This window comes from Fusarium oxysporum, chromosome 15, assembly GCF_000149955.1.
Source record: "Fusarium oxysporum f. sp. lycopersici 4287 chromosome 15, whole genome shotgun sequence".
Taxonomy (NCBI): Eukaryota; Fungi; Ascomycota; class Sordariomycetes; order Hypocreales; family Nectriaceae; genus Fusarium; species Fusarium oxysporum.
The window spans coordinates 942,216-966,458 of NC_031000.1; the positions used below are offsets into that span (position 1 = coordinate 942,216).

The 24,243-nt window shown below is 45.8% G+C and overlaps 9 protein-coding genes across 9 annotated transcripts; 4 read left to right on the top strand and 5 right to left on the bottom strand.

Annotated features, from left to right (window-relative positions):
• Positions 1-907: 907 nt before the first annotated feature.
• FOXG_21679 (uncharacterized protein) lies at positions 908-1,018 on the bottom strand (the record flags this gene model as incomplete). Its single annotated transcript, XM_018402026.1, has 1 exon — positions 908-1,018. One exon carries the CDS (start codon positions 1,016-1,018, stop codon positions 908-910), a length of 111 nt encoding a protein of 36 aa, XP_018254528.1.
• A 2,263-nt stretch (positions 1,019-3,281) lies between these two features.
• On the bottom strand, positions 3,282-4,904 carry FOXG_14335 (uncharacterized protein; the record flags this gene model as incomplete). The annotated part of the gene is made up of 1 exon (XM_018394404.1): positions 3,282-4,904. One exon carries the CDS (start codon positions 4,902-4,904, stop codon positions 3,282-3,284), a length of 1,623 nt encoding a protein of 540 aa, XP_018254529.1.
• A 1,349-nt stretch (positions 4,905-6,253) lies between these two features.
• Positions 6,254-7,918, top strand: FOXG_14336 (uncharacterized protein; the record flags this gene model as incomplete). Its single annotated transcript, XM_018394405.1, has 1 exon — positions 6,254-7,918. The coding sequence occupies one exon, from the start codon at positions 6,254-6,256 to the stop codon at positions 7,916-7,918; it is 1,665 nt and encodes a 554-aa protein (XP_018254530.1).
• A 1,703-nt stretch (positions 7,919-9,621) lies between these two features.
• Positions 9,622-10,222, top strand: FOXG_14337 (uncharacterized protein; the record flags this gene model as incomplete). Its single annotated transcript, XM_018394406.1, has 2 exons — positions 9,622-9,871; positions 9,948-10,222. The coding sequence occupies 2 exons, from the start codon at positions 9,622-9,624 to the stop codon at positions 10,220-10,222; spliced, it is 525 nt and encodes a 174-aa protein (XP_018254531.1).
• Positions 10,223-11,863: 1,641 nt separating this feature from the next.
• Positions 11,864-12,811, bottom strand: FOXG_14338 (uncharacterized protein; the record flags this gene model as incomplete). Its single annotated transcript, XM_018394407.1, has 5 exons — positions 11,864-11,896; positions 12,120-12,304; positions 12,372-12,436; positions 12,629-12,718; positions 12,771-12,811. 5 exons carry the CDS (start codon positions 12,809-12,811, stop codon positions 11,864-11,866), a joined length of 414 nt encoding a protein of 137 aa, XP_018254532.1.
• Positions 12,812-13,743: 932 nt separating this feature from the next.
• FOXG_14339 (primary-amine oxidase) lies at positions 13,744-16,094 on the top strand (the record flags this gene model as incomplete). The annotated part of the gene is made up of 7 exons (XM_018394408.1): positions 13,744-14,034; positions 14,089-14,654; positions 14,705-15,014; positions 15,072-15,083; positions 15,142-15,247; positions 15,311-15,685; positions 15,739-16,094. 7 exons carry the CDS (start codon positions 13,744-13,746, stop codon positions 16,092-16,094), a joined length of 2,016 nt encoding a protein of 671 aa, XP_018254533.1.
• Positions 16,095-16,521: 427 nt separating this feature from the next.
• FOXG_21680 (uncharacterized protein) lies at positions 16,522-18,137 on the bottom strand (the record flags this gene model as incomplete). Its single annotated transcript, XM_018402027.1, has 3 exons — positions 16,522-17,188; positions 17,240-17,693; positions 17,759-18,137. 3 exons carry the CDS (start codon positions 18,135-18,137, stop codon positions 16,522-16,524), a joined length of 1,500 nt encoding a protein of 499 aa, XP_018254534.1.
• A 2,800-nt stretch (positions 18,138-20,937) lies between these two features.
• On the top strand, positions 20,938-21,243 carry FOXG_21681 (uncharacterized protein; the record flags this gene model as incomplete). Its single annotated transcript, XM_018402028.1, has 1 exon — positions 20,938-21,243. The coding sequence occupies one exon, from the start codon at positions 20,938-20,940 to the stop codon at positions 21,241-21,243; it is 306 nt and encodes a 101-aa protein (XP_018254535.1).
• A 958-nt stretch (positions 21,244-22,201) lies between these two features.
• FOXG_21682 (uncharacterized protein) lies at positions 22,202-23,357 on the bottom strand (the record flags this gene model as incomplete). The annotated part of the gene is made up of 4 exons (XM_018402029.1): positions 22,202-22,550; positions 22,604-22,665; positions 22,725-23,068; positions 23,162-23,357. The coding sequence occupies 4 exons, from the start codon at positions 23,355-23,357 to the stop codon at positions 22,202-22,204; spliced, it is 951 nt and encodes a 316-aa protein (XP_018254536.1).
• Between the last annotated feature and the right edge of the window lie 886 nt (positions 23,358-24,243).

Sequence of the window (24,243 nt, forward strand, 5' to 3'; positions counted from 1 at the left end):
CAAAAGAAGCTTTTAAAATATAGTAGATAACCTTTATTCCCGAGCAATATAAGAGATTAAATCTTAAGGCAATTATACGCTGCCTACCGGAACTCTCGCTCCCTCGAGCTGCCCTGCACCATCTACTTGCAGTAAGATCCCTCTATGGGGATTTTACTGTATACCACGAACGATTCAACCACAATGACGCGCGGGTAACTTGCTCGTGCGGATGACGCAAAGCACCTGACCATGTCTTCTACTGCAGGAAAGTACTGCGGCAGTGTCGAATAAGGCTTGTCCCCTTGCCGACTGCGGCAGTCAACCTTGCAATAGGAAGGAACTTCGATAAATACATCAAGTTAACCAAGTCAAGCGCCTTCTTTGAAAGGATATGCACTCGTTACTAAACGAGGCAGATCGGAGATGTATTTGCATCTCCTCCTCTCCTTCTATCTTTCTTTCCCTTCTGTTTCTTTATTTTTTTTCTTTATTCTCATGGGCTCGGCCGCGTCGTGCGGTCATGCCGCCGCCCTCTCCCCAGTCTCACTAAAGACTGACTGATATAGCGGCTACCGCTATGATAGCCGACCTGGTCATCCCGCTGACGGGTAACAGGCTCGACAGGACGCGCTTTTGAGCCGATGATATGCTGGATAGTGGTCCGTTCTGTAATTTGCGAATGCTTTACGTAGATTTTAGCACTAGAGACTCTAACTCAGCACGTCCTGTGCCCCAATAGGGGACTTTACGGGCCTCACGGCCCCCGGACGAAAAATATACATACATACATAACGTACGCGATAAGCTTGTGGCACAGATAAGCATGTGGCACAAAACTCCTCTGCTAAATTAGGGTGTGATAGAAGTCGCCGCGATATTCACTTTGACAAATTGCAATATTGCAGATATGGTATCCGAAGGTAGTCTACTGTAAACTACGCACCTCAGGCCGCTTCCTCTTCTTCTTCTCATAGTCGTTGACCTCCGTAAGAGGGCTCCATTTCGGGCTTTTGTTCTTAGCTGCACCTGCTGACATTCTAGTCCTACGTACCAGAAGCAATTATCTTCTAAGGGCCCAACAGGCCGGAATTAGGTCACGATGACGGGTCATAGTCAATTAAAATGCAAAGAACAAGAGGTACTTCTACCGCCTCCTAAATTATGCGGTGGTATAAGTACCAGCAGGTCTCATCATTACAAATCGGTACATCACGCACCTTGCACCTATCCCATCGAGTGCTGACTGACGCCAGATACAATGTGAGATACGCACGAATACAATGGGGTGAGTGTATCCAAGTGGAGCAGAATGTTGTGATGTTATTGATCGTCGACTTGATTCTTTGATCAGTCTGTCCGTGAGGGGTTTCACCCCTCTTTTGGATACAAGAATAATATTGCAATAAGGGAAGTGGAGCGAATTCCTGTTGGATTAGTGATAGCGCCTCGATAAAAGAAACATGTATTTTGTGGGTCCCCGGATATATCAATACCGGGTAGCGGGGAAAACACCTAAAAGGACAGAAGAAGAAAAAAAGAGCTTCTGGGGACGAGATTGATCCTCAAATGTGAAAATCAACCCTATTTTAATTGGATATTAACCCTACTCGCGTATCTAACACGGATATATTATACCGGGTGGCAGGGGAAATCACCTGGAAGGATAGAACAGAGACAGAAGAAGAACGAGCTCTTAGGGCCTAGATTGACCCTTAAGTGTGAAAATTAACCTTATTTTAACTGGACATCGACCCTACTCTCGTATCCAAAAATTCCCAACCGTCTATCTAACACTTAGCTACCCCACTTCTAATGCACACAAATGCACCCAATCCATCTACGACGTCGCCAAGTGGATTCGGTGAATTAGCCAATTCATTGAGATTGTGTCAGTGGAGTGGACGGTGGAATCTACGAGTGGATTCACTACGTGGATTGGGTGGAGTGGCTTTCAACCCTGAACTGTTGGAAAATCCGGGAATCCCCCTTCCCTTCAGGATTCAGACTATTAGTCTGAAAGTCCTAGATTTAAAGTTTAAAGTCCTAGATACAATTATCTAGAGATATAAACCCGAGAATAACTCTCAGCTCAATAAGAAACAACTAAGTTTCATAAAATATATTTTCACCCAGCACTACTGCGTAGGGTTCCGTTTTTGACCGTCAAAAACCGTTCTTGACCGTCAAATTCCTAAAGGGGGTTTTTGGCGGTAATTTACGTCAAAAACTCTCCCATTTTAGGCTTAGTGAGTGGCCATATTAGGATTAGCTGGTGTACGGAATAGGTTTAGCGCGTCAAATAACCGATGCAGCACACAAATTATCACCAAATTCCCTTCTGCGCTCTGTTCCTTCACAGCGTTCCTTTAGTGCTACGAACTACCTTCATTGTAAGCTTCGGAATCGGCTTAGTCCACTTAGCACCGATAAGGTCACTTTCATCTATATGAACAGTCGGGTGCTAAAGAGGCTCAAGACGGTCAAAGATAATCCGGCAGAACCGAATGGTTGGGAGACAGTTGACGTTGCTTGGCTGATAAAGATAGAAAACGCCTTCCAAGACTCCATTGTTGTGGATGGCTGGGGTTGGGAAGAGACCGATATGGAAAATAGTGGAGATGAAATGGGCATTGGCCAATGAGAGGTTTTTGACATGCAAAATACCTCGAGGTTTCTGACGTCAAAAACCTTGGTCAGATAGGTAAATTACCGTTCGGTAAATTACCTCGACGGAACCCTACTACTGCGCAATATAAACAACATGAACTCGCCCAATCCCAGGCAACGTTATTCCAAAACGCAAGCCGCGTAAGCCACTATATGTCAGCTATTTAAGTCAAGGTCGCCTGCGAACGATAATTAGGCCAGGTGGGAGAGGTGACCCTTGAATGGGGACGGCGAACCGAGCACTGTATACTTGTGACGAGCGTCCTGGAGATGCGCGACTTGACCCTTACAGGGTCGCTGTGTAATCCCATTGTAAGCTCAAACAGTCGCTCCAAAAATCCGGTGAAGTCTGTATATTTTCCATTCTATTTAGTTGTGATATAGGCTCCGTCCTCCTCCCCCTCTGTGTTTATCATCCGATTCGCCACTTGCTGAGACAGTGTCTGTCTTCATAATATTCGGTCTATCAAGACTAAATATCTCTCGGGCACTTCTAAGTAATAAGGATACCATCTTAAAGTACAAGGCTAGGCTATCTTAACTAAATAAGAGTAAGTAGAGTAACCTCTCGCTTGAATGGATTATAATATACGGCGATACTGACATATTCTCGGCAGCTTCCACTATTATGCTCATTGATATACCATATTCTGAACATACTGCCAGTACCTTGGCGCAGCCTTTCGACGCAAACTCTTGCCCTTCCAAATCATAAGCAGAAAGGTACTAGTACATCCCAAAGATAAAAGTCCCGCCATGATGAAGCAGTCCTGCAGACCCATGTTAACATACCAAGGAGTGATACCATACGAAATAGCGAACCCCAATGTATTGCGGATGATGATGATAGACGTAGTGGTATCACCGCTGATATCCTTGAAACAGTCGACGTTATAAGACAGAGCTATTGATCCGCCTGTAACACAGCTGAACGTGAGGACCACCAGGCCAATTGCCAATCCAATCCAGGGAATATGCTTGTCAGCACCGACGCCCCAGACTATAAGGCCGACACAAGACAACAGGGCAGATAACGCCAATGGCCAAAGTCTGTGCTCAGGCTCTCTTATACCATTGTTGCGACGAGCCAGTGACAGAGCGATGCGATCGGCGACAATTCCAGACCACAAACAGCCCAAGGCAGCGCCAATGATGGGCCCAACATACATCAAGCCTACCATGCTGGTGGACCAATTGTAAGGCGATGTGCTAAGGATCGGACTCGTAGTGGCGTTCAAAACATTGTACCAACATAAGTTAATGCCGTATATAAAACCGGCCCAGGCGACGTTTGGGAACAGAACCATGAGCGGAAGCGGTGCCAACATGGACTTAAACATATTCTTCTTGTTTGGTCTGCCATCTTTCTTGACAAAGAGCACAAGGTGAGCGGTGAGACTCTTCTTAGGGTGTACAGTCCCCTCCTCCTGGTCGTTGCCGATGGTGGTAGTAATTTTCTTATCATTGGCAGTAGGTGCTCGTTGAAGGTTTCCGGATTCCCCTCCATCTTCTCCCTCACCCTTTGTTGGCTGAACTTGATCCTCAAGACCCTCAAATGTTGGACGGAAGTAGATAGTCTCTTCCATGAAGAGGAAAAGAATGAGAAAGGAAAAAGCAGCAAAGATTGCCCCGAAATGCATTGTCCATCGCCAACCGTAGGCATCGGCAAAGAAACCTGCAACCAAGGGAGCAAGGAAGTTAGAGCCAAATAGAGTGAAGACGTATAAACTCATCCACGTTCCTCTTTCATGCGCAAAGAAGATGTCGGGTATGCTGACTTCAGGTAGTGACTCGATAGGCGACACGAAGAATCCGAGAAGGATACGATGAGCGTACCATTCCCCAGCTGATCGTGAATATGAGGTCCACACCATCAGAGGAACGGTAATAATGGTAGAAATGAGATAAACACCACGTCTGCCATAGGTTAGGGCGATAGGTTGCCAAAAAAGACAACCCCAACCAAGAAGGAGAAACATTACGCCTGTGCCTTGTACCAAGTCGGCTGTAGAAATACCGGTGTCTTGGGTGATGTCTGCTAGGACGGAGTACTGCAAAGTAACAGGAAGTCCAACACCGAGTGTATAGACGAGGACCATTGTTGCTGAGAGGTATTTGCGACGTTTGCTCCAATTGAGCGGGTCTTCGGGGTCATCGCTGGGACGTGGGATAAGCTCAATGTCGTTGCCATCGCCAAGGTCAGAGTCAACAAGGTGGACGGTGCCGGGGATAACCTCTGGGTAGGCCTGTGCCATATTGAAAGCAAAATAATGAGATTTTGTATGTTAGCCGTGTACTTGTATTGCGAATGTCAAGATGCTATAAAGGCTTCTATAACGACTTCAAATAATAATACCAGAACAGGTCTATTTATGCATTTCTTTTAGCCCAAGTCTTAATCTCTGTCCAGTGTGGTCCCCTGCTCGCTTAGAAGATACCTGTAGACGGGCGAAAGGAAAAATACGACTGAAGAACATTCAAACGGATAAGTCAGCCTCCACACAATGAATATCATAGCTTCAATTATAGTTTAGAATTTTTACCTGTTTAGGCATTTTTAATCGAGCTCATCTGGTCGGCTCGCAGGGAAAAGCGGGGATGCTAGCACCGCCAATAAAGACCAGGTCACTGGGATTTGAAACGGCAATTTCCACTCTTTCTGTGGATCCTACGTAGGGAGCCCTTGCTCTGAGCGGACTGATATGTAGCGTAAGGGGTGGGTAACGGAGTATGGCACACCGCCGTACACTTGGTGGCTGGGGTGTACGAAGCTAGCCTTCTTAAAATATAGCGCTCGATGATGGGGGGAAGTGTGAGAATCTCGCCCATTCAAGTTGATGTCAAGGACCTTAGAATCCTTTAGCGACGGTAAAAATTCACTAATTGGGAGGATATAGTCAGAACTATCCCCTCAATTGTCGAAATGCTCCCGCCAGGTCACTCCAGGGATGTCTGCCCAATTAAAATGCAAGAATTGAGAGTACATTATTCCCTACCTAAATTAGCCTCTGATAGATGTTCCAACAATATTTGAGTTACAAATCGCGACATCACACTGCTCACCCCCAAATTGGTTGATGCCTCTTCCTCTTTAATTGAGACCTCTTCTTATTATTGCTGACCGGCGCCAAAGGCTTCCTTAAGCTTTTTAACCTTGGCTGCCCAACCCGCTGGCCCTGAAAAGCAACGCAATTAGCTTCTTTTTCCCCTTTGGACAAGTTTATGCTGTGCCATAGGCGTAAATTCGTCTCAGGTCTTGTAGGTTCTCCTCATGTACCTGTCATGTAACAGGGGCCATGTGGGGCAAGGACTTTCGGGAGCCTTTCGACAATTGAGGGGATAATAACTACATATTATTCGATGATCTCATCTTTCGTCCGAACTGCGGGGTGGATCATGATTTTGGTATCTATTTAGGCGACAGATTAGGAAAAAAACCCGGGTCAAGGGAAGCTTGGTAACCCTAACCTCAATCATGAGAACGTAAATGCATCGTCTCGGCCAGAAGGAATCCGCCAATTGCACGTATATATCCAGCATTCGGCGAAATCTTGTAATTCGCCATTGTTTCTCATCCAACTTCCAAACAAGACTACCAACCATCATGCCGTCTAAACAACTTTCTGTTATCCAGGCAATGCCTTTGAAGTCCGGCTCCCCCGCTTATGAGGCATTCAGGACATCCATGCTCCAAGAGTTTGGCAGCAATGTCCCGCAAGAACTGCGTCTCCCGCAACCTCTCATCGATAATCCCCCAAAGGATGTGACTGGAATTCCCAGCTCCTGCGGCATACTGTCAAACGAGGAGCTTGAAATTACAGAAAACTATGATGCTACAGCGCTCGCTGCGGCCATCGCGTCCAGAAAGTTTACAGCTGTAGCTGTCGTCACCGCTTTTTCGAAGAGAGCTATTATTGCCCATCAGCTTACTTGCTGTTTAACCCAATGGTTTATGGAAGAGGCCGTACAGGCTGCCCAACTCCTCGATAACTACCTTACTGAAACTGGCAAGACCGTTGGCCCTCTGCATGGCGTACCAATCAGTATCAAGGAGCATATGCCGATCAAGAACCAATGGTCTAGTGTCGGATTCCTGGCTACTCGCAGATTGGATAAAGAGGATTGTCAGATGACAGCTATACTTCGTCAAGCTGGGGCAATCTTCTATTGTAAAACTAATCAACCGCAAGCTATCATGCACCTGGAGACTACGTCTCCTTGGGGACGAACGCTTAATCCTCTCAACATCAACCTCTCGGCTGGAGGGTCAACAGGCGGCGAAGCTGCTCTTATAGCTCTACGGGGCTCTGTCTTAGGAGTCGGTACAGACATCGGAGGGAGTGTCCGTGGACCGGCTGGGTTCTGCGGCATCTATGGCCTCAAGACAACGTCTTATTTATTTCCTCAGAGAGACTTCTTACCAGGAGGATTTGCCGCTGAACTCAATATCCTCTGCTCAGCTGGGCCGATGTGCACCACGCTGCGGGACGTTGATCTCCTTATGTCGGTCATCTCTAATACTTGTCCTTGGTTGAAAGACCCACGCCTTATTCCTATTCCGTGGAATAGCTACTCGGCGGAAAAGAAGTCACTCAAGATTGGGATCATGATGACTGATGGTGTTATTACACCACAGCCCCCGGTGATGAGAGCACTCAAGTGGGCACTTAGCGAGTTACGCTCTAAAGGGTTCGATGTCAAAACATTTCAGCCTTATCAGACAGAAGAGGCAATGAAGAACATTCGTCTTGCCTACTGGCCCGACGGAGGCAAAGCGGTAAAGGGTTACCTTGAAGCCAAGCAAGAGCCTATGCATGACTTGACACAGTGGATTATCAAGGACGCTGAAGGCCCTGGGCTTGATACCAGTGGCATCCTAAAGCTTCGCGTAGCCCGTGATGATTTTAGGTGTCGCTTTGCCGAGCACTGGGAGTCTCAAGATGTTGACTTTGTCATTTGTCCTGTATTCGTTGGGCCAGCTTGCTCTCACGAAACAGCTTTTTACTGGAATTACACAGCCTTTTGGAACTACGTGGACTATCCTGGCATCGTCATACCTACACCTGTCAAGGCTGGCGCAAAAGGAAGCGAGGATTATCCAGCGGATAGTGTCCCTTTGAGCAAGGATGAGGAACACGTGAGAATGTTATGGTCTACAGGAGATTTCGAGGGAGCGCCTATCAACTTGCAGATTGTGGCGAGAAAGTACCATGATAATGATTTGTTTGCGGCTGCTACTGAGATTGATAAGGCCATTAATCATCGCTGAGTGGCAGAGCGAGAAATAAATGTTTGTTCTAGGTAGCTGGATGTGATTGGTAGATTATAACACAACCAGAACATGATCGAATGAACCAAGGGTGCGTATGTACACCAGTCTCGCCATCGAATTCAATAGCCTTGCTTCACATTTCTGCGGTTCGTGGAGGTATTCCAGTGAGAGGTCAGCTTTTTGACGCCGAGGGCCAGTTGCTACCACCACCATCGCCACCGCCAGGTGCTGCGTGCCAAGATTAGTATGTTGATAGTTTAAATTCGGCGTACAACCATTTTGAACCTCGTCAGGCGTTGGGAAGCAATTTAAGAATAAGGGTGATAGCTTCGATGTACTTTGGCAACGATATACCCTTAATGGTATACTAAATGAGAAGTAAATACTGAAAAACGTCTCATCGTCCAGTGCAGCTACGATCATATGACAACTGAGGGCTAACGGTACCAGCAATATTACTTAACCCATATTTACAAGCTGTACGTCCTGTCCGGTATCAAGACTCTATAACATACCACGGGTCTAAGCTGTTTGCCATCTCGCTTCCCAGATCTTCGTAACTATTTTCTGAATCGCGCCTTCTCTATAGTCATCGTCGTTTTGCTCGTAGCTGATGAGAAATCTTGCTTTTGGTATTCTAGCGCGGCGATAGTCTGGATTTTGCCGGATAACCTTTATTCCACGAAGTGTTTATCTGCAATTACTACAGGGACTGGGCGAGTCCGTCAAGCCTGGACTATGACATGCGATAAAACTATTGTACTAATATCGGCAATATCTATGCATCAAAAGAAGTCATTAGAGAGATTGAAAGTCCCCTTATCAGGATAATATTACATCGTATACAGACATTATGGTATGCCGCCGCTGTCTTCGTTGTAGGGCGAGATAAACAGTCTAGGCACCATGACCACCTCAAATTCATAGTGCAAGTAGGAGAACTCAAATGACCATCATAGCACGATTACCGCAGTCTGTATAAAAGATAATGTAGAGCAAGACTCATGTAAAATTCTTCGTCTCCTAGCACACGGCAGATTTTTGCCACGGGTAATACCGGTAATACCGAAACTGTATGGAAAGGGATCTAAGGCACCATTTGTGGAAGTTGACGTTGCTCTCGTGATACCTGTGTAGCATACTCTTTCTTTCTGACGCATAAATAGACTGTATCTGAGAAGGTTTTGTCTTAACAAGAGGCAAATGTATAGGAACACAGCGTGCTATTCGACAGGTCGTCACATGCATTAAGATGAGACATGTCGCTTAATTTAGTGCTTAAATGTAGGGTACATAATTTGCGTTCTTGCTTCAAAACTATCTTCAAGTAGAAGTAAAAACATTGCCGGATGCCTATGTTTTAGTGCGTCCGCTGACCCTACGCTAGTTGCAGCTATAGGCTGGTTTGGAGAAGAAGAGAATCCTGTGGATGGCACTTTTACTGAGATTAAAAACGGGCTATATCGGGATTAGAGCTAAAGAAAGGTTTCCCTCTCGATTTTTACCAAAAGCCCGCCCTCCCTACAGTCTTAACACAGCTTAAACTCCTAATTGAATAGCTTTTCCTTCGAAACATCTCTGCTTTAAAATCAGGTCTCTCGACATCCCTTAGACCATGCAGCGGTCATGAATGAAAGCAGCACGCGCATTCAGCAAGCCCCGAACAGAACCATACCATTGTCGACGAACGCTCTCAAACTATGTCTTTGCAATCGCTCGCATGTTCGGAAGGAGGCAGATTTATCCTCCTACAAACAGCCAATGAGGCCCATCCAAAGTATGGCAGAGGTTGGGCTCACCAACTCTCAACCGCGTATGCCAAACAACAGAGCAGAAAGCTCTCATCACATTCGCTCACCGAATCCGCCGTCGACAGCACGACAGCCAGAATCGAGAAAATTGGTACAACAATGGACGACTTCAAGACGTGCAAACACGAAGACCTATCCGGTAAGAAGCTACTCGGTCTCTCGTAGCCGTTCCGATGCCGCAGCCCAGCTAGCAAGGCCTTTCGATCGTCAAATAGACTTATTATCCAGCCGTGGGCGCACTCAGACGTCCTTGTTGGGTCACGGCTGTTATACACCACAAGCCCACGATATACGTCTTAAAGCGAGCGTGTTCGGGAAGAGCAAAGGAAATCCTCGCATTTTACGACCAAGGCATCAGCATCTTCCACAACAAGCTGTTGATAGTCTCGTCGAGGCATTTGTGGCACGATTGCAGAGATCTATAGAGGCTGAAAAAACTCATTCACAAATGAACAGCTACCGTGATTGGATCAGCCATTTGTTAGGATAGTCTCGGATTATCATTCTCCTACGGCGAGCCAGGGATACTATTTCAACCTTATTACGTATTTTTCTCATAATTATAACCTCGTCCCATGCTGTAAGCTTGATAAACCGAGGAATGTTATTGCTGGATGCTTTGTTCCACCCACAAACTAACATCGTGTTGTTCTGAACATCGCCCTCCTCCCTTCATCACGGCGAAGTTCAACTACCGAACGAGTTTAGATATGATAAGCTCCGTTGTGGATCCAACGTCATATGCAGCTGCGGATCCGTGACGTTAGATTTCGACTTGTCAGTAAATACATGAAAATGACGGGCTAAAGGAGAATATCTCGCATAGTCAAGGGGCAAGGCTTAAGTGTCATCGCCAGCCACTATCAGCCATCTAACATAATCTGCGGACGCGAGATTTACCCCGCAATCTCAAGGCGGAGGCGGAGGCACGATTATGGCATGGTACGGTTAGTATCATGTTCATCCGCTAATCTGGACTGAGCAGTTATTGTGTAAGCGCAAAGTTCGTTCTCCACCTAAGCCTTTCCGCAGAAGATATACCTTGAAGATATAACTACACTGAGTGGCAATAATATATCTAGGAGTGAAATTCCCAGTAACCCGTGGTGTCTGCATTGTTTACATCCAACCGGGGCCACGTACGTTTCTGACTGAGCCATAGCGGTTGTTGGCATTGTTGTTCTGCGGATGTTGACATGACAGTTCACAAATAGACCTCAACCAGTGGCTCGTGGATCCGCTCCTCGCAATAGACCCACTTTTGGCCAAGATGCTTGTCTTGAGATTCTCCACCCTTTGTTCATCATTACCTACGCACGGAAAGGGAATGCTGTCGGATCAGCACACGAATCGTTTTGAGTCATTTCACGACGCTTTCAATTTAGGGTACTGTTTTGAGACACGTTTCACTTTTATGTATTATCCCACAACAGCCTGCACCTTGCTAGCTTTGTACATGTCAGTTGAGTGTCAATGCAAAAAATGATTCTCAGGCGTTCCTATTGAGTAATGCACAGAAGGTGCGTGTTCCCACCGTTCCCACCGATTCAGTGTTCTTCCTTACCGCTGGTGACAGAATATACCTGACCTTCAGAACTTGCAGTAGGCTCACTATGCCGCCCCATCTTTGGTTACCAGGTTGTGTCATACTCCACTACTGGTACGTTCGGGGTACCCCAGAAAGGAGTGCATGGGGAATCCAGTAATGCGAAGGTGAAGTGCAGGGGTTACATACCCTTTGCGGATGCACTGGAGGTTAGGCGAGATGGAGATGCCATAGGAGATCATAAGACCAGGGTAATCTTGGGGCATGGGAACTGTGTAAACGATCCTGAGCTGTTAACGGGCTGACGATAAACTTTAGCCTCTTCCCAATAGCCAGTTTCCACATGGTGTCTGACAAGAAGTGGTGAGTCCAGTGTGGTTTAATGATGCCACTGAGTAGGAGGAGGCCGTGCAATGTCCTAATATTCTTATTCAACCGGTTGAAATTGCAAGACGCCAATATCATGTTTTCTGTCTCTTGTACTTAAAAGAGGTTATATATTATTTATTTGTATAGATCTCCAGAACGCTTGGCGCTTGATTTACGTCTTTTGTTATGTTTTGAATATTCATCATGGCTGTAGGATCAGAATGGCAGTACAGCCGCAATGTCTGCAGGCTATCATAGCTTAATACCAGTATTCTCAGTCACTCTTTGATATCCTTCATATCCTTTTTCATGCAGTGTATCGCCCAATCCAAATGTCGAAGAATCGACGGAATCGAGCAACAACGTGAGAAGAATCCATCCACTACTAAGGGCGGCGACAAACAAGCAGAATCCTCCACCTTGCTAAGGGATCCGTCAGCCTACTGTCAATCCCCGTTCCGGAAGGACTTACTACTAGCAGTTTAGTACCAGAGTCTCGACCTGTGACGATGCCTTTAGCGGCTGTTAGATATGCGAAGGCTACCAGACCAGCCCCTGAATTCAGAAAGAAGAGCGTTCTTGCCAGAGCAACATTCTTTCTCAGTGAATCAAATAGATATGCCAGAATAAACGCGGACACGAGTCCATCCAAGACGTCTGCAATCAAATGGTTAATATAGTACGTTTTACGTGTTGCTGTAAACACTGCCACGAGAACACTTACAAACTATACTAGAACTATGTGTAGCTTCACCCAGCTCTTTTCCGAATAGTAAGGACAAGGCAGTGCTGTTGTGTGTAAGGCAGCTTAACCCAAAACAGAAAAAAGATGCGGCTGGCAGGTGGTGACCTTGTATTTGCTCGAGGACACCACCTAGAAGCAATAACATGCCACCAGACAGTAGATTCCCTGATCTGCTATGTTTAAGTATCTAGTTCATTATAAAAGAATACCGGGTTGATTCATAGGGCGAGACTTACATCCAGGTGTTGCTTTTCATAAAAGTGTCGGGAAAGAACACCAGCTCAGAGGCTAGAGGCCCCAAAACAATAAAGAGACCACATATGGCACTAAGACCAGAGGTCAGTCGGGTTATCAAGCAGCTATAAATTTGTAACTGACATTGGCGTTGGGGTTTGAGTTGATGAAGGAGATTTGGCCATGTTGTAGCGTTGTGTGGGATAAACCTTTTGGTGAGAAATAGACATGATCAACGGGAGCTCAAAGCTGCGAAATGGTCATAGGCAGATATAGCAATTCTTCAATCTACCGCGTACGAAAATGGGGTTTAATCATTTATATCTGCAATGGATTATCTGCTCGTTTAACCTGATTTTGTGATAACATTCCTTGTTCCCACCAACCGAGGTTAGAGTAAACCGTAGGCTCACACCTAACGCAGGGGTGCTTGTCATTGCAGTGCGGGGTCACGATAGCTTCCCAATGGAGTAATGAACCCGATTTTAGTGTCGGCAACGGAGCACGATCGGTGTGGAGGAGATGAAACCCTACTCTTTTGGGATAATTCTTATCACAACGGGCTAAAATTCCCTGAAGTGTGGGGTACTCACATGTTGCTACTTAATTGATGAAAACCCAAGAGAAGAAGACGTGGGTTTATTAAACGAGTTTGGGTCACCGTGAAAGGTGTTTAGCCAAGTTTTGATTGCCGCTGAGAGGATGTCCTGTTAAGATCAGATGATTAGAAAACCAAATGCGGAAGTTATACTGCTAGTGTTGATTCACCATGCTGGGCCTCAATATCGAACATGTGGAAAAGAGTGCTTGTTTGGTCAAAACATACTAACAGATGGGTCAGATGGAGTTGTTGAAGAGGCAACTCTGTTGGCATACGAGGATCTGGGCTGTTATCACCATTGGGACCCATCGTCATTGTGGACAACACGAGGAAGAAGGATTTATTATAGACCTGAGTTGTCCGTTGACATGGTGTGTTCCATATTCTGAGAGCATCCCATCATCTGGTTACATAAGACATCTTCCTCCATCCCTCTCTCCCATAAACAACAACCAAGACGCCTCACACATTGCACATCAACAGCCAACAGCATAATCAGAAGCTTGTTCACTCGAGATGTCCTCCCCCCCTCACCCTTTCGACCCCCTCTCTCCACAAGAGATTCAGGCTGCTATTGCCATCGTCAAGAAAGCACATGAAAATGTCAAGTTCAACGTAGTCTCGTTGGAAGAGCCCCGTAAAGCCGAGATGACGGCTTGGCTCAAGGACCAACATAATGCTCGTCGGCCCAGTCGTGTTGCCGATGTGGTTGTCATTGGACCTACTGGCACGGTCTATCAGGGTTCTGTGGGCCTTGAGACACCAAAGATCACTGAGTGGAAGCAAGTTGATGGAGCTCAGCCAATTGTACGACCTTGTTTTAATAAGACTAAGTTACTTGGTAACTAATCAGACTAATAGATTACTCCGGAAGAGTTGGCAGCTGTGGAACATGGCTGCCGTAAAGACTCCAAGGTCATCGAACAGTGTGTCATAAGCGGCATTGCCAAAGAAGACATTCACAAAGTCTATTGCGATCCATGGACGATTGGTTACGACGAACGTTTTGGTAGTGGTAGACGTCTCCAGCAAGCCCTTATGTATTATCGACCTGAAGTGGACAACTGCCAATACCAGTACCCGCTCGACTTTTGTCCCATTTGGGACCCGATCAACGAAACGGTCGTTGCTATCGACATCCCCAAGATCCGCCGGCCCTTAATCAAGTCTCCCCCACTGGACTATCATCATCTCGCTATTCAGCACCAGGGAGGCTACAGGAATAACCTCAAGCCTATCAACATCACTCAGCCCGAAGGTGTATCCTTCAAGGTAACGGGGCGCGAGCTTGAGTGGCAGAACTGGAAGTTTCACGTTGGCTTCAACTATCGAGAGGGTCTTGTTTTTAATAACATTACCTTCAACGATAAAGGGAATGTTCGACCAATCTTCTACAGAATGTCTATTGCGGAAATGGTGGTGCCTTAGTAAGTCAACCAAGTCGCTAAAGACACCATTGAACTGACACATTGCACAGTGGAAACCCTGAACACCCTCATCAGCGAAAGCATGCCTTTGACCTTGGCGAGTATGGTGCCGGTTATTTGACAAACAGCCTGGCCTTGGGCTGTGATTGCAAGGGAGCAATTCACTACCTTGATGCCTACTTTTCGACACAATCTGGAAGCATTCGAAAAGTCAAGAATGCAATTTGTATCCATGAGGAAGACGACGGTATCTTGTTCAAGCACACAGATTTCCGGGATGACTCGACCATTGTCACTCGCGCAAGGAGGTTGATCGTGCAGCAAGTTTTCACGGCTGCAAACTACGAGTATGCGATCGCGGTATGTATCTTCCTCTATGACACGCTTTGTTGAACAGGCGGCTAATTTGATGATGAGTGGGTCTTTCATGTAAGTTACTGGACGTGTTTACCGAGATATTGATTGTTTCTTACTGATATTGTTGCAGCAAGACGGCACCATCCAGCCTGACATCAAGCTGACTGGAATCCTTAACACCTATGTTATGTATCCGGGTGAGGATACCAAAGGATGGGGTACAGAGGTACACAGAGGTAAGTTGAATCATCTCATCCCTAATATGTGTAGTAGACTCGAGAGTATACTGACTGGTACAGGCATCAACGCCCACAATCATCAACATCTTTTCTGCTTGCGTGTCAACCCCAATCTCGACGGGCCAAGCAATTCGGTACAGATGATCGATGCCGTCGCATCCGACGCTCCCGTCGGTAGTCCCGAGAACTTTTACGGCAACGCTTTCTACGCCAAGCGTACCAAGCTCGAAACAACTGCCCAGGCCATGACGGACTACAATGGATCTACCTCTAGATCCTGGGACATCATCAACGAGAACAAACTCAACCCTCACAGTGGCAAACCGGTGTCGTATAAGATTGTCAGCAGAGAGGTGCCAGGGTTGCTGCCCAAGGAGGGATCCCTTGTGTGGAAACGGGCTGCGTTCGCGAGGCATGCAGTTCATGTTACCAGATGTAAGTAGAATAACCCCTAAAATGTTCAAGAATTAGACTAATGATGGTGATAGACCATGATGACCAACTCTGGGTCGCTGGCGATCACGTCCCTCAGACTTCTGGCGAGCCCTCGAAGGGAATCGCTGAGTGGGTTGGTGATGGTACTGAATCTATTACCAACACCGATATTGTCCTGTGGCATACCTTTGGCATCACTCACTTCCCATCTCCTGAGGATTACCCTATCATGCCTAGGGAGCCAGTCACGCTTCTTCTGCGGCCCCGCCATTTCTTTTCCTGTAACCCTGTTCTGGATGTACCACCATCATACTCTGTCACACCTAGTCAGGTGGAAGTCAAGGGTAAAGGGGCGTTGGATGAGACTGACCGTATCAGCAAGCTAGCTCTGGGAGGCTCCAGACTTTGAATGACATCTCGTGAGGGCGGTATGTTGAGTAACGAGGCGGATTGCTATGTAGGATATTGTAGTTCTTTGAAACAACGACACAACTCTGATTATGTGCCTGAGCCTGAAATACTGTGAGAGTGATTTAGCGCATTAGGAGGAGTTCTCGCACCGCCAATTGCGCTGAAATATCAAGTATCAAGGGGACTTTTCAAGTGGTGTCTCTGTTATTCCCATCAGTTGAGGGGTCCGATGGCGGTATTTATTCCTAAAAACATAAGTCTCTTGTCACTGTTTCTGTAGGACGCTTAAACGTCTGATTATTACCAATATTAATAGTTTTTGACTCATTCTATCTGCGAACTAGAAGCACTCGTATTCTATTGGCTAAGCGTAAAGCTCCGATGCAACAAGAGAACCAGAATCCTTCGTTTGGAGGCAACCCTGATCACACGATCAAAAAATTGACATCGAGTTGCCTTAGTGTTTGAACCCAGCTTGCAGCCACCCTCTGCTTCTCACTCAATCTCCAAAGGACCTGCAATGTGTCTACAGCTGAATAGATAAAGCCCCAGGGGAAAACAACTGCCATCCTTTTCAATCTGTCTATCACCCAGGACTGTGTTTCTTGTGATTCTGTCGTAGCACCCAGCACAAAACTCGGCCAGGCAGTGGCTTTAAAATTTGGATCGTTATCGGGAATCTGAGATAGCGTGTTATACAGTCCCTCAAGCAGTGTATGGGTGGTTCCTCGGTCCATGGAATTGTCCAGAGCCGGCACAACTTGTAAAACATAGAGACAAGCAGCAATTTGATGTGCTAATCCCGCCAGGAACCGACTTCGGATAGTATTTTGGTCGTGGAGTTTGTAAGCCCAAGAGTCCAGATCCACACTGCGTGCCTGCTCTAGTAAAGCGGCGCATGACGAGGCTGTGACACCATCCTCTGAACTGTCGAGAAGCTGAGAGGCCATCAAAAGAATGTTAAGAAGTTCGGGCGGACAGCATAGATAACTATTCGCCGTCTTGTCCAGAATAGACAGAATCTGACACGATTCGAGATGATTTTGTAGGTTGGGGGCTGAAGGGTTGAAAGTAAGACTTAGGATGGAGTAACTTGCAATATGTCAGCTTTTTTGGCCAATCTGCATATTGGTGAGCACATACACAATACAGTCTGACATGATGTAATCTTTCAGGCTTTCATCCAACAGTGTGAGTGGTTGGGTCATGCTTAAGATCCGAGCAGCGCCCTCGAGGTGAGGCTTCCAGGAGCGTTTCCCCGACTCCAAAAGCTCAACATTGACAAGAAACAACGCAGCAGCTAGGATAATATCAATACTATGTGTATTAATATTCTGAATCGCGGAGGGCATGATTTGAAGTGCTTTGTGCTTTGCCACAAGTGCATCGATACGTATATTATTTGGTGCTTGAAACCTTTGAGATGGATCGGAAGCAGCTGCCAAGGTTGTCGTCTGATTAAACATGTGTGCTGCTGAAGCGGCAATGATGACCTGTCGCAATATGGGATGTGACGATGTCAAGGGCAAGAGGTTGCGGAAAGGATTGGCATTTGAAAAGTCATGACTGATAAGATCTTGACATACGCGATGTGAGTCTAAGAGAACATTAGTAGGTATGTCCCCTCGAGAGACTGTTCCAAAAGACATCAATTGTACATACAATAGTCGAAATATCTCCTTTGCGATTCGCTCATGCCTTGGAAGAGAGGATCCACAAGAGACCTCACGTCAGATGTTTGTAGATCCAGTTTGGAGCTTGATACCGATTGATCTGTAACATGTATCGTTTTAGTTTCCAAGGCTTTTGTTTGGTAGATTGTCCGCCTCTTGGCTACCGCAGAATGCTGGCCGTGGCATGCAGCAGCACTCGAGGTTTGTCCTGCAAGTCTTCCACGAACTGCTACGGCCCCTGTCCACATCAGAAACTGGCCGTATCCAAGGCATTCAATTCCTCTTAATGTGCACTTGTCGCAATGCGGATATCCACCGTCGCACTGTACGCGTCGCTTACGGCACGTGTGGCAAGGATGATCAGCCATTTGATGATTAATGGAAAGATGCAACCAATCTGGGAAACGGAAGGTTATGGGTCTTTTAGACGATGGATGTTTTGGAAATTTGAACATAGAACAAGTCTCAAGGACTCTGATTTCTTCAAGGGTTCCTTGTTTAAGAATCGTGACTTGTGACATAAGAAACGAAGGTGCTATGGTGGCATGATTGAAGTGAAAGTTTCCCTTCTGGCTATAATTACTTATTTCAGCTTAGTATTTCTAAACAAATATTAGTCTAAATCAAATAACCTAACCGGCTATTGGATAGATAGATAGATAGAGTTTATTACGCCTGGGAGAATGAATCTCATTGGGAGAATGAATCTCATAAGGCCAGTAGGTACGCTAAGCTATTTACGATTCCTCAGCATTGATCCGGTCTACACACAGGAAAGCCCCACTTCTCTTCTTAAGTCTTTTCCGTTCTAGCCTCGCTTGACTCTGCTTGACAGGCCTGCTTGAAGGCCGACTTCTCCAAGTGTTCAGCATCCTATCTTCAGATGCATATCATACGTTACTTCTATCATACTCTAAAATTTGGGGGGGGGGGGGGGGGGGCAGGTTCCTTTCATCCGACGCATTTTGAATGGCTAACCTTTAAGTGGCTAACCCCCGGTGCCGTGACCCAGCCATACAATTCAAGGCAATTGATCAAGGAAGTTGGATCTTGGGCGAGTTTATAAACCACGCCTTCTTCCATACGCTCAATAATTCTCCGGGGGCGGTCGAAGGCTTTGCCACGTCTTTGTTTCATTCTCAAAACTAATATTGCCCACCTATCGCGCCGTATTGTGACAATGCTTTGGAACTTAGTAAATGATAATTTGTGATGACCAATACGACTAGCCTCGAAGCCGTGTGTAAATAATATGTCATTGCTAAGCCTGGGCATAGCTTTGATATGTCACTTGAGAGTTTCCCATCAACATGTCAGTTCTGGACATCCTTAACGGGCCCGAGGACAACAGATTCAACTAATCTGCGAGTTCTTACACTTAATCTGTCTTGACTGCGTTTCTCGACAGCTTTCTTGAAGAGTTCGCACCCAAACCAGCAGCCCACATTACAAGGTTTGCCGTTACTGGCTGTCTAACTACGCGCCCATGCTTATTTGGCGGTTTTCAACCTGATGTCCATAATCGAAGCCTCGTTGGCCAACTGGGGCCACATTTTTAGATGTCAACAAGCTTCCAAAAAGTTGCATTCGTACGCTAAGTTGAGCGACGAATAGATGAAAGGGGCTTGATTAATAATAGTTTACGTGACAAAAAGAAATAACGTAGTTGATAAGCGAATGCACCAGACAAGCGAGTGCACCAGCTTAACCTACACCTTAAAAGCTGACTTTTAAAAGCTAATATAAAATTTAAGCTAAGCCTAAAATAGCTAAAATTCTAAAGTTATATATTCAACTGTACAAAAAAGCTATGTAATTAATAAAATAATTCTAGCTAATTTATTATAGTAATAATATTAGAAAAAGCTTATTTACACTCTTTACACTGTATAAATAAGCTTTACTATATAAAATAAAATAGCTAAAAATCTAAAAGAAATATTTTTATATAACCTATAACTACTTATATATAAAAGTATTTTTTTTTTAGATTTTTAGCTATTTTATTTATGGTAGCTAGATACTATAGGGTAGGCTACTTTTAGCTGTACAGTGCAGTGGTGCACTCGCTTGTCTGGTGCATTCGCTTATCAACCACGTTATAAAAAAAATAAACGTACACGATAAGCGAGTGGATCAGCATACTGTGCAGCTAATAATAGCTTACCCTATAGTATTTTAGAGCTTAAATAAATTAGCTAAAAATCTAATAGAATTACTTCCTAAAATAGTATAACGTACACGATAAGCGAACGCAACGGACAAGCGAACGCAACACCGCACTGTACGGCTAAAAATAACTTACCCTATAATAATTTAATTCTTAAATAAAATAGCTAAAAAATCAAGAAAAAATATAATTAAGCTTAGTATAATTATTTATTATAATAAGATTTTTTTAAATTGTTAACTATTTTATTTTATTTAGAAAAGCTTAGCTATACAGTGTGAAATCTATTTTCAATTAAAACTATATAATATAAATTAGTAAAAAGTCTAAGAAAATTTATATAGTTAACCTATTCTATAAACTATATATAATCTAGTAGAATTTCAACTATTTTAGGCTTAAATTAAGATTTTTATAAGCTTTTAAAAAACTAAGTATTGTTGAACAGGTGCTGGGGCCTCACGTGCAAGCAGGGATACTTTAAGATTACAGCCGAAATGGTAAAACCTCTAAGGTGTCACAGCTCGACCAGACTGGCCTACCCTAGACCACTAACAAGGTAGATCCGGATCACGTGGCGATACGTTATCGCAGAGACTTTGTTTACCGACCAGATAGTTCCTGAACGTAGCTCCTCGAGCTACGTCTTGTTAATAGAGCCTGACCTGCCTGCAGTGCCTATCCGTAGCAATAGACCGTATTCTGCCTGAAGCGTTCCCCGTTCACCTGCCCTACCGAGCCCAGCCCGTGACACTACGTAGCTCCCACCAATTGGACGCCGAACGCAATGCCTGCCCACCCGACTCCCCCCGCTAACCCAAGCGAACCGTCACCGACGACCTGCCAGACAATATCGTGAAGGAGATCACGTTTGGTTAGACGCCCGAAACATCAAGACATTGAGACCGCAGAAGAAGCTAGACTGGAAGAACATCGGCCCGCTTAAGATCACGAAGGTTATCTCCCCGTACGCCTACCGACTGGAACTGCCTGCCAGTATGAAGATACACCCGGTATTTCACACAAACCTGCTTAAGCCCGCCGCTACCGACCCGCTGCCGGGCCAGAATCCAGACCCGCCGCCGCCTGTCGAAGCTGAAGGAGTAGAGGAGTGGGAAGTCGAAGATATCGTAGATTCCCGCTGGGACAGACGCGGCCGCGGAGGCCGTCCTAGACTGAAGTATACCGTGAAATGGGCTGGATACGCAGACCCAACAGAAGTCCCCGCAGACTATGTGGAGAACGCCGCCGAGGTTGTGGCTAACTTCCACAGGAGATATCCCGATAAACCTGGACCACAGTGACCTATCTCGACAGAGCTCGATGCTAAGAGAGGGGGGTACTGTCACAGCTCGACCAGACTGGCCTACCCTAGACCACTAACAAGGTAGATCCGGATCACGTGGCGATACGTTATCGCAGAGACTTTGTTTACCGACCAGATAGTTCCTGAACGTAGCTCCTCGAGCTACGTCTTGTTAATAGAGCCTGACCTGCCTGCAGTGCCTATCCGTAGCAATAGACCGTATTCTGCCTGAAGCGTTCCCCGTTCACCTGCCCTACCGAGCCCAGCCCGTGACATAAGGGGCAGATTTCAACAAGAACAGAACATGAATACACGAATTCACATCAATGAACCGAATACACGTAATGTCTAACAAGTATAAGGGGAAAAGTGGGCTGTTGCGTTCGCTTATCGTGTACGTTAGCTAGTTATATAAGTAAGTATTTTTTAAACATTTCTAAATATTTTATTTTATATAGACAATCATAAAATAGAGTGTATTTTACAGTGGAAGTAGACTTTAAGGTTTATAGCTATATAGGAATTTTTTTTAAAAAAATGTAGGGAAATTAATATAGTTTATTTTAGGACATATATATAAGCTATTAAAATCGTAGCCATTTTAAGCTTAATTTCGATTTTTAAGAATTATTTAAAAAATAGCTTTTAAGGTGAAAAGTGGGTTGATCCACTCGCTTGTCTGATCCACTTGCTTATCATGTACGTTATATAAAAAAGGGTTGCTTTATGGAGTTGGAAGTCAGCTTTCTCCAAGTTTGTGTCCGTGCCCAAGTTAAGCCCGGATAATAAGCTCAGATATCCCATCTATGGTTACCTCTAGCATGGTTCATCTCCAGATGGGAGATAATCGCATGATGGGCTGGTTCTGGCGGGCTGCTAGTCCTGCAGCCCGTCACCAGTATGTGTGTATGTAGGTATATGTGTATCAGAGTCAGGCCACCGATTCTCCAAGTCCGCTAGTTGATGCGTCGAGCTAGTTTCGTCGGCTTCCCTCGTTCTCGCATGTATAGTGAGCTTGATGACTCTATCTGGTAGCTCGATACGTTGGTTATGTTCCCTCGAGCTAGCAAGTGGGCCTGGAAGCAGACGGCGAAGTATTGGTCGGAGAATTGGAAGGCAAGCTGAAAACGCCAGTAAGCAAGGTGTTGATACTTTAGCAATGAGGGGCTATTACTAGAAACGATGGCTAGATTGACCTCAACCGTAGACCAGATTATTATCATGACTATGTCGTGCGGCATATCTTTCGTGTGAACGTTGAATTTCAGGGATTCAACAAGAAGTATAATCGATGCGATGCAAACCCTGGCTCGATTTAGCTTCAAGTAACTTGATTCCGTAAATTACTGTGAGCGTACAGGATACCAAAAGTGAAGAGAGCGATGACCACATCTTCTGAGCAGAATGAAGGTGAAGGTGTCTGACTGGCATAATCGGCAGGACAAGGATAGCAATGTCGATGAGGCAATGCACCAGTACAGTCCCGAAAAAGAATCTGGACTCGTCGATCGCGCATTTTGCACCTCTCATTGTCTTATTCCAGAAGGCTTGGATGGGTATGCAATGGAAGATGGTCAAGAAGATTCGCACAACAAGCCAGATGATGGACATTCCGGCAAAGACCAGGATGGGAACCCTGATGTTAGATGTCTTGAACAATCGCCAATAGAAGGCCAGGATAGCCAACTTAGAGGAAGAAATCGAGAAGGAGTATAATAATTCGACGATGAATAGCGATAGCCGCGATTTTGTGAGGATATCGTGCATCGCGTTTTCATCAGTGAGATCGCCAAGTGACTGCCCTAGTCCCCAATGGAAAGCCCCTATCGAGCTGAGTCAGCCAGACCTACCCATATATCGGCACTGTCGCTGTTCTTACAAATGAGAACGATAGTTGAATAACCACCCGCACCGACCAGCGCGTAAGTCAGCGATCTTCCATATAAGAGCGGAAGGTGGAAGGCTTACAAAGGCAACGATAGCTAACATGTCATCAGGCCCTAAGTCCATCTTGGTACTACGGCGTGCAGCGAGTCGGAGGACCAAGGCTAAAGCGGCCAGTGCCAAAGTAACAAAGACTGAGATAGAGACATTGATGGCACCGTCATTCATGGTTGCGGGTGAGAAACCAGCTTCGTCGTGGATCACTGGGTAAGCAGCAGCAGAAGGGCGGAGTTTGTTGTGTCAAAGTAATGATAATAGCCCTGGCAAGAACAAGCTAATATTAATAATTGATGTCAGAGAGACATGTTGAATGTACCCCTTGAAACGTGAATATTGGACTGAGATTGGTCCGGCCCGTGCTCTGCGCTCTTGCAGGAGGGCTTAGACTAAAACTCTGAATACAAGCTTTGAACCCAGCCCCGGAGAAGAGTGGAAGGTTGCCACCAAGCACAGATTCGACCAAGATATCCGGACTGATGTAGACCGTTTAGTCTGTCAGCCACGTGCCTGAGGAGTGCTGCCATGCCGTGCTCGGACAGACCTTAATTGGCGCTGACTATGGTTAAGAGTTGATCCAGTGCTGAGTCGACAGGGGGAAGCTGGTCTGTCAACCGTCCGTGTCATTTAACCGAATCGAGTCAAATTCAGTTCGATCCAATGCCCGGATTCGGACCAGCAACGTGCAATGACGAGAGCAACCTTCTTGGCATCTCATTGACATCCATTCCCATCGCCCTGCATTTCCCTCACCCTAGTCCTGTCTAGGTTAAACTGCGCCCGCAGCCGCAAATTCACCTACACAGCCAAATTGCTGGGGTTTTCCTTACGTATCCCTGTTCCGACAAAAATATCCGAAAGGAGAATTTGACTGGTGCATCTTGCAGGCTATTTTGGCCGCCAAAGGAAAGTATGAAGCCGGATGGGTGGATATTGGGCATCTTGGAAAACGTTCATTACTCAGATGCAACAAACCTCTCAGGGGAGATAGCCCATTACGGTAAAACCGGACAGATGGAGACGGACCAAGGGCCGACCACGCTCCTTGACAATTTGT